This window comes from Gracilinanus agilis, chromosome 1 (genome assembly GCF_016433145.1).
Source record: "Gracilinanus agilis isolate LMUSP501 chromosome 1, AgileGrace, whole genome shotgun sequence".
NCBI lineage: Eukaryota > Metazoa > Chordata > Mammalia > Didelphimorphia > Didelphidae > Gracilinanus > Gracilinanus agilis.
Window position 1 is genome coordinate 705,991,893 of NC_058130.1, and position 9,325 is coordinate 706,001,217.

General features: G+C 45.6%; 1 protein-coding gene across 1 annotated transcript in view; it reads left to right on the forward strand.

Moving 5' to 3' along the window:
- Positions 1-9,073, forward strand: part of NRBP2 (nuclear receptor binding protein 2) — a 20,713-nt gene extending 11,640 nt beyond the window's left edge. Inside the window, exons 7-14 of the mRNA XM_044684753.1 lie at positions 6,175-6,307; positions 6,575-6,677; positions 7,043-7,093; positions 7,232-7,367; positions 7,663-7,716; positions 7,872-7,935; positions 8,134-8,189; positions 8,380-9,073. Coding sequence (XP_044540688.1) covers positions 6,175-6,307; positions 6,575-6,677; positions 7,043-7,093; positions 7,232-7,367; positions 7,663-7,716; positions 7,872-7,935; positions 8,134-8,189; positions 8,380-8,448 — 666 coding nt within the window. The 3' untranslated portion in view covers positions 8,449-9,073. The remainder of the gene's footprint in view (positions 1-6,174; positions 6,308-6,574; positions 6,678-7,042; positions 7,094-7,231; positions 7,368-7,662; positions 7,717-7,871; positions 7,936-8,133; positions 8,190-8,379) is intronic.
- Positions 9,074-9,325: the final 252 nt, after the last annotated feature.

Consider the following 9,325-nt stretch of genomic DNA (forward strand, 5'->3'; position numbering starts at 1 on the left):
GTGACCACTGGGACCCCTAGGGCTGTCTTCTTTCCTTATAGTTCTCCATAGCCACCCCCCTGTTCTCTTACCTTTAACCCTTTAGCACCTGAACCATCTTCCTTGATTCCTGACCCTGTGATACCTTTTCCCTGAACTTTGACCCTGTGGTATATATACCCCTCCTCCCCCACCCTTGCTCCCTCGGTTTCAGAGGTTGCTGACGGGACAGCTGTGGACATCTTTTCATTCGGGATGTGTGCACTGGAGGTATTGGCCCCCCCTCCCCCTGGTCTCCCCAGCATGGCCTTTTTGCTCACATCCCACCCTGCCCATGCCCTCTCCTCCCAGCATGCCCTTTCCAAACACTCCCTAGGATCCCCCACCCTCCTTCCTTATCCTGAGCAGAGACCCTGGTCATTCCTTCCTCTTCTTAAATGCTGATACCTGCCCTCTTGTCCTGCTTCCTGCTCCTGCTTCCCCCATTTCTTCCTCACATGCTGCTCTCACCTGGACTGTACCCCTGGTCTCCTTTCCTCCTCAGATGGCTGTGCTAGAGATCCAGTCCAATGGGGACACTCGAGTGACTGAGGAGGCCATTGCCCGTGCCCGACACTCACTGAGTGATCCTAATATGCGGGTAAGAGCCTACATCCCAGTTCCTCCTTAGCATTCTTCCCCTGTCCCATCACTCATCTATCATCTCTTGCTTTTACATGGGCTTAAACATGGCCTAGCTCTTCTCTTTCCCCAGTGGAGTTTCTTCCTGGTTGCCAACACTAAAGAATGGCTACAAGAGGGTCATACTAGTCAGGAATTAGAGATTTTGACTTGGAAGGGCTGTGGTAGGGCATCTGGTCCATTTTTCAGATGAGGAAACTGTGTCCCAGAAGATGTTATTATTAACATGGTAGAGTTGGATTTGAACCTAGGATCTCACATTCCATTGTAACAGACTCTCTTCTCTGTCCCAGCAACTCTTTGGTTTATCTTCTTTTTTCTGCCCAGCCTTTCTCAGGGTCACATGGACAGTCTCTCTGGGGTGTTCTTATGACTTATTTGCTGAAACATTTGCTTTTGGTGATGGTGCCCTATATCTCTGATCACTCCAGTGGTCAACAGCCCTTTCTGCTGTCATCATCATTGTCATCCTCCTCCTCTTCCTCTTTCTACTATTCTACCTAGCTGCCCCTGGCCCAGCTTCATTTAAGAACATTGTGGTACAACTCTTTCCCATAATGACCATTCCCCCAAACCTCACTTCATTCCATTGTTCTTCCCTATAGTCCCTGACAGGCCAAGTTAATTCCTGCCAACTTTAGAGGAGCCTTCTTTTACCTGGGCCCCAGGTTTTGTACTCATTGTGAAGTTGGCTCCTTTGTCTCATTTTTGGAGTATCTCTCAAGCCAAACCTAGATACTGGAGGAAAACACTTTATTTCCCACCTGGGCTCCAAGAACATTCATTCCTTTGCCTTCAAGCCATCAAGATGTATCTTGCAGATACTCTCTTTCCTGTAGTTTTTTTTTTTCCCTTTAAGCCTTAGGCTTAAGCCTTGTTCTCTCCCGAGTGCTTCCTGCTTCTTTGGGCCTGGCTTTCCTCTCTAAAAAGCCTTTTCTGCTTCTTGAAGTTGGTTGTGGTTTGTCAGGATAATCAGTCTTCATCTTTTGTTCTAGGGAGCCACCCTGATACAATCTGCCCAGCATCCATGGGCAAGATTATGGCTTCCATTGTGGTCCCCATTCTCTTTTCCCTCTGATAGCTCTTAGGGTAAGGAAATGAATGATCTTTTCCCTTGTTCCCAGAGACCCAATAACTCTTATTTCTGTAGCATGTTGGGCTTTATGTTATCAGGGCTGTAATATAAATGTTACTCTTGTTTTATAGTGTGGCACAGAGGTTAAGTGCCTTGCCAATGGTCCCACAGATATTAAATGTCAGATCTGGGATTTGAATCCAGGTTTCCTGACTCCTCAACCCAGGATCTAGGTTACCTTGAATGAGATTTATAACTCTACCTATTTTCCTAGGTGTGAACCGATGACCTCATTAGCCTACTACTGATGTTTTATACTGCTTCCTTGTTTCACCACTGCTATATTTCCTTCAGCAATGACTTACTAAGACCCTATTATGTTACAAGGCTGAGTGCTAAACACTAAGGATGTAAGAATAAATAATGAGACATTCCTTGGCCTAAAGAAGCTGAAGACCCTTGATCTTTTTTCAGATATGAACTATATTATCTGTCCATATCTTTCCCTCCCCCTTTATACTTTTCAAGTTGATTTTTTAACCCAAATATAGAACTTTAGATTTATATTTATTAGATTTCATCAGTTTAGATTATCTATCTCCTTTTTATGTTAAAAGCTTTTCAGGTCCTAACTATGTGATCCTGTGTTAGCTGGCTGTCCTGGTCTTTATCATCTATACATCTAAGTCATTGCTAAAAAAAAAAAAAAAAAAAGAATTTTAAATACTTCCCTTCTGTATTCTGACAGAAGAATGGCAAGAGTTAGACAATTGGGGTTAAGTGACTTGAACAGGATCACATCACTAGGAAGTATCTGAGGCCAGAATTGAACCCAGGTCCTCCTGCCTCCAGGCTTGGAGTTCTATCTACTGGGCTACCTCAATAAATAACAAATCCCTGAGGCATTCCTCCAAATTGACATTCAATTAATCAGTAAGCATTTCTTACATGCCAGGTACTAGTGCTCTAAGGTGTCACTACAAAAACAAAAAACGAAATCATCTCTGCCCTTAACAAGTTTACATTGGATTGGGGGAAGTAACATGTGCATGTATAAGTCAATCTAGCATATCCAGAGAAATTAATGTGAGATGTCAGGCACTAGAAGATGAGGAAGCATCGGGCATGATGTACAGCCAGTTCAAAGGTCCCAGAGACAGAAAAGAATGTCACTTGTGAAGAATAGCAAAGATTACAGTTGGGTTGGACAATCTAGTGTGCAAAAAAGAATATTTAGAAGCCTAGAAAGGGAGTTTGGAACCAGGTTGTGAAGGGTTTTAGATGCTAAATGGAGGAACTTAACCTTTTTTTCTAGAGGTAATAGGGAGACTCTGAAGTTTATGTAGCAGGAGAATAACATGGTCCAATGTGTGGTTTTAGAATGTCTATGTGTAGAGGATGGAAGAGAAAGGGGAAACAATTGAGGGAGACTATTGAAATAGTTCAAGTGAGAATTGATAAGGGCCTGATTTAGGTGGTATTGTCATGTGAGTAGAGAGAATGGGATTGATGTAGGCTATCATCTACCTCTCTTAAGGAGGTAGAATTGGCAAGACTTAGCAACTTAATGGATTTATGGTGTGTGTATATGATAGAGAGAGGGGAAGGGAGACATTGGTCCATTTATGGTCACTAAAGGAGTTCTGAATCTGCCTAACCTTACTTGTTTTCTTGTGTTTCCATTTTTCTGTATTATCCAAAAGGAAACCAAAAGATGTTTGGTTAGGATAGTGTTTTGTAAAGTGACCCAGAAATAGCAAGGCCCAAGGGTTTGTCCCACCCCATCATGTTTTTGAAACTGTCTCAGTGCCTTTTCTCTGTGGCATCATCTTTTTTGGACATGGGGTACCATGTAGGGACTGCTTGAATGTACAAGTCTCTATACCATTCTGCCCAAAGTTTAGTATCTCTTTTCCTTACTCTCCCATGTCCCCTTTTCTTTTTGTACATTTTGATTTATATCTGTTACATTTTCTACTGTGTGCCTCTCCTACTCATTCCCAGGGAACCATCTCTTATGATAAAGAATTTTTTTAAAAGGGAGGAAAGAAAAAATTCCACAACACTAACCAATGTACCACAAAGTCTGACATTTGATGCAGGACTCTACCTCTGTGATCCCCCACCTTTTCAAAGAAGATGGGGTTGAGGATGACATATTTGTTCTTTGAGGCCAGGTTTGGTCATTATAATTTAGCATTCCATTTTTGATTATTTTGTTCTCTATTTACATTGTAACCATTGTGTATATTGTGTATATTGTTTCTTGGTTCTGCTTACTTGATATTGCATCAGTTGATACGTCTTCCCATACTGCATCAGTTGATACGTCATCATAATCATCATTTCTATTTTTTAAATCCTTATCTTCTGTCTTAGAATCAATACAAGTATCAGTTCCAAGGCAGAAGAGTAGGAAGGCTAGGCAATTGAGGTTAAATGACTTGCACAGGGTACAATAGCTAGGAAATATCTAAAACCAGATATGAACCCAGGTCCTTCTGGACTCCAGGCCTGGTTCTTTATACACTAAGCCACCTAGCTGCCTCTCTATATTCATTATTTCTTAAGGACAGCTAGGTCTGAGATTGAGATGGAATACTGGACTTGGAGTCAGGAAGATCCAAGTTTGAATCCTTCCATAGTGACTCTAGGTAGTCCCTTAATTCTCAGCCTCAGTTTCATCATCTTTGCCATGGGGGTAATAATAACCTATGCTTCATAGGGTTTTTGTAAGGACTAAATGAAATAACATAGGAAAATATTTTGCAAAATTAAAGCACTGTATAAATGCAAGCTATCATTCTTATTGCAACCCAGTAATATTCCATTCCATTCATGAACCACAGCTTATCTACCCATTCCCCAAATGTTGGTTGTCTACTTTGTTTCCAGTTTTTTGTCCCTTCCCCATGAAATCTTTATCATATCCAAGAGTTAATGCCGTTTGTGCATAGATCCGCATGATTACTACTTTGAATGAGATGGGAGATGCTTACCTGTCAGCCAAGAACTCTCTTGCTTTCCCATTTCCCTATCCTGTTTATAAACAAAGCAGTGTCCTCATGACAGCCTCATAAAAGAAGACCATACAGGTATTAGTTCTATTTCATAAAGGCGAGAACAGGATCAGAGAGGGGAAATAATTTTCCCTTGGCCACAGGGTGAGGGTTAGAGCTGGGTTTCCCACCAGGGTTTCTGGATTGTATCTGGAGCAACTCCCTCTGGGACATGCTGCCTCTGGAACCCTCTGATCTTTTATTACCTATTAAGTACTTGCCTCTGGATAACCCACAGAGGCAGGGAATGCAGTTGATATCATCATTTTATAAGGGAGGAAACTGAGGCTCCAAGAGACAATGATGATAACCATGGCTACCATTTATAGAGCACTTTGTGAGGTTGCAAAGCTTTTTCTATACCTTTCAGTTGATCCTCTTTCTACATGGGGACAAAGTAGTTACCAGCGGTGCCATTTTTCACATGTTAAGTGAGAAAACTGAGGCACAGGGTGGAATGACTTGTCTTTGCCAGAATGGGTTGATTAGAACCAAAGTCTTCCTGTCTCCTCCTCTATCCTTCTGTCCCATCCCCCCTTCCCCACCCCAGTTTACATAATGGTTTAAACCTGGGTCTCTGCCTCCGACCATCAGTTCATTCCACTATGCCAGTGATTCCCAAAGTGGGCACTACCGCCCCCTGGTGGGTGCTGCATCGATCCAGGGGTGCAGTGATGGCCACACTTTTTTTTGTATTACATTCTATTCCGAGTTCAATAAATAATTTCATAATTTCCAGGGGGCACCAAGTAATATTTTTTCTGGAAAGGGGGCGGTAGGCTAAAAAAGTTTAGGAACCATTGCACTATGCTATAAGGATACATTGTTAGGGAGTGTTATAGAGTAAGACTCTTCTTCCAGAGTCTCTAATGATAATAGTAATGGCTAAGGTTGATACAATGCTTTAAGGTTTGCAAAGTACTTTACATATATTATTTTAGTTTGACTCTCACCACAAATATGTGAAGAACTTTTACTTCAATATTGCAATGACTGGCCCAGGGTCACACAAGAGTGCCAGAGGTAGGATTCTTGACTAACTCTAGCACTGCCTACTGTGCCACCTGTTGGGCTCATAGAATAGCAGGTCTTCTCTCAAGCTCCCTAAATTCTCCTTCTGAGACAAGTAGGAATGCCCTAGTCTGTCTGTAGATGCCTGCCTGGACCTGAACTCTAAAGAAAGCTCCATCCTTAGTTCCTTCTTCCTTTCACTCATGCACACATACCCCGGATGCCAACACTTGGTCTTGTCACATCTTCCTCAGAAGGAGTCCAGACTGTTTAGTTTCCCAATTCATTCAAGTCGTCCTAACATCATCTCCTCATTTCTGCGCAGTCCTGTTTTTGATCCTTGCTCCCCATGTTCCCTGTCCCTCACAGGAGTTCATCCTGTCGTGCCTTGTCTTGGACCCAGCCTGTCGACCTTCTGCCCACAACCTTCTCTTCCATCGAGTGCTCTTTGAAGTTCACTCACTGAAGCTCTTGGCAGCTCATTGTTTCATTCAGCACCAATGTGAGTGATCTGGGGCATGGGGAAATTCCCAGTACTCTGGGGAATGCTTCAGGGTTGGAAGGCATCCAATGTTCATGTGGAAAGGGGTGGTGGTGAGTGTCTGGGGTGTGTGGGTGTGGGTGGCATGAGTTGGGGAGGGAGTGTTCCTATACCTCTGGTACCTGGCACAGCACCGAAGTGAAAGAGGGACTGAAGGTCGGGAGGGCACATGTGAGTTATTGAAGAGTACTGAGGACCTTTGTGAGTGACCATGTAGGGCCTCTTCAGATCTGATGCCAGAAAATGTAGTAGAAGAAAAGACCAAGGTGATTGACCTCAATATGGTGATGGCTGAGATTCATCGGACTGGCCGGCCAGGAGTTCAGTGGCGGTGAATGTTCCCCCCCCCCCCCCAGTTCTTTCTTCTGGGCCCCGTGTCCTAACTACTTGGAGGGAGAGGGGTGGAAATTGAAGTCTGTCCTTAGCTCTGAAGACCTCTTCATCTTTCTTTTCCTTTCCTTTTTTCTTTTTAAACCCTACTGTCTGTCTTAGCATTAGTTCTAAGAAGAACCACAAAGCCTAGGCCATTGGAGTTAAGTGATTTTAGGATCACACATCTAGAAAGTTCCCAAGGCCAGGTTGGAACTCAGGTCCTCCTGATTCCAGGCCTGGTGCTCTCTCCACTGTGCTACCTACCTGTCCCCCCTTCATCTTTCCATGAGTGGATGCCCCTTCCCTTACTTCCCTTCCCCCCAGGTACTCGGAGGTCTCATTCTTAGAGCTGGACAAGTTCCTGGAAGATGTCAGGTCAGTAGGTAGCTAGCTGGTTCTTTCAGTAATTGGGTGGGTGGGTGGGGGGTGAGGTGGGGAAGGTGGTGGTAGGGGAAAGGAGAAGAAAGCTTGGTGAGCTCATCGTCATTGTTTGGCCTTTCCCTGGCTCCCCAGAAATGGAATCTACCCACTCATGAACTTTGCTGCCTCTCGGCCCCTGGGGCTTCCTCGTGTACTGGCTCCTCCCCCTGAGGATGCCCGGAAAGCTAAGACCCCCACCCCAGAGCCTTTCGATGTGGAGACCAGGAAGGTGAGCTGGGGAGGATCCTAGAAGCTGCAAGTTAGAAGGGACCTTAGAGGCATCTAGTCCAGCCCCTCTCCCCTTAAGATTATCCCCCTATCTGCTCTCATTTCTAGAGCACTTGAAAGTTGGCAAAACTCTTTCCTTACAACCACTTCTACCTGATAAGGAATCATGCAGCCATTGTTTGAAGACCTCTAGTGAAGGGGAATCCATGGGGAGGGAAATGGCAAGAGGGAGGATTTTCCAAGGGGACAAGGGTAGGAGGGAGGGCGGTAACTTTTCTCCTTTTGCCCTCCCCCAGGTTGTACAAATGCAGTGTAACATGGAGATGAATGAGGACAGAGCTCAGTGGCACGTGAGTGAGGCCTAAGGGAGCAGCCCCTCTCCCCTACTCTATTCACATCTCCTCTCCACCCCCACCCCCAGGTTCCCCAGCACTCCCAAGACCGTGATGGCTACTCTGGGAGCATCACATCAATGTTGTCCTGGGTTGTGTATCCATTTCTTCAGCTCACTCTGCTCCTGGTCCTGGAAGACAAGTTACACCGACAGCTGAGCTATGATCTCCTGCCAAGTAGGCTCTTTCTCCTACCCTTCTCATACCCTGCTCTCTTCCTTTCCTTAATCCTGTTCTGCCTCTTTCTGCCCTTGTCCCTCTCTTCCCTTCCCAGCCCTGACCACTTCTAGCTGATATGCCCTGGGAAGTGGCTCCATGGAGAATTGGGGGGTTGGGGGTGGGAAGTGTACTTACTCTGTCTTCTGCTCCTTTCAGCTGACAGTTCCAAGGATCTAGCCACAGAGTTGGTTCATTATGGCTTCATTCATGAGGTGAGGGGGGTGGGGAGGTGCCTACACAGGGCCTCTGAGCAGTTGTGGGGAGGCAAAGGGGGAAGGGGTGGTGTGAGAAAATCGTGGTGTCTGAAGGGACCATGAGAATAGGGTATAGGGGAAGGAGATGAAGAAACCCTTCTTCTCCTATCTTCTTCCCCATGGCTGTCCCTCATCCCATTTCCCCCAGGATGATTGCGAAAAACTGGCTGCCTTTCTGGAGAGCACCTTCCACAAATATCGCTCAGCCCCATCCTGACCTGGGCCCTATTTTCTACTAGCTGGGCCCCTTCTTCCTGTAGTCTGGGAAGCATTTCCCCAAATATTACCCAGGAGTGCAAGGGCACTGGAAGTTCACATCCTGCCCTAGCCCAAGGCTACAGTTTGCTGCTCCTCAACTCTGAGTCTTGGGGATGGGGATGGGGGATGCAGAGGTATGCTGCTGGAATTGGCTAAGAGAGTGATGAGATGAGGCAGAGGTGTTTGTATGGGAGGATGTGCCTGATGCTTCCTTCTGTGGGTGAAAGACTTGGCAGGGGTTAGACTCCCTCTGTCCCCCACCCCACCCCCAAAGAATTTCAGTGGATGAAGTCCTATTCCCTTACCCCACCCCATCCCCAATGCCTTCATCTATTTGGGACCAACACCTCCCCCTCCCTCCAGAACCCATTCCCTCTCCAGGTTTCTGTGTGGCAGACTGGGGATGCCTTTGACCCCATCCTATTACCCACCTCCATGGGCTCAGGCCTAACCTGGGGGATGAGTGGGATTGTCTTTTTCCCTGACAAACCAGTGGTGTCCTTTTCCTCCCCCTTCTCTCTCATTTATAAGGGGTGTCCCATTATTGTTCATGGGACAATGAATAAATAATGTACCTGCACGGATCCAAAGGCCTGCCATTCTTCTGGGGAATCAAATGGAGGGTCCAGCAGAGGGAGGAAAAGGGACCTTTGGGGACAGAGGAGCTGAAGACAAGGGTTTGTTCCAAGCAGGTGAAAAGGACACAAAGAAAAGAGGTTGGGCTCAACAGACTGGGCTGTTAGTTTGCCACACACCTGTCTTTTTGTGTAAGTCATCTAACCTCTAGGACTCAGTTTCCTCATGAAACAATGGCAAATGCTTATTCTTGGCCTCTG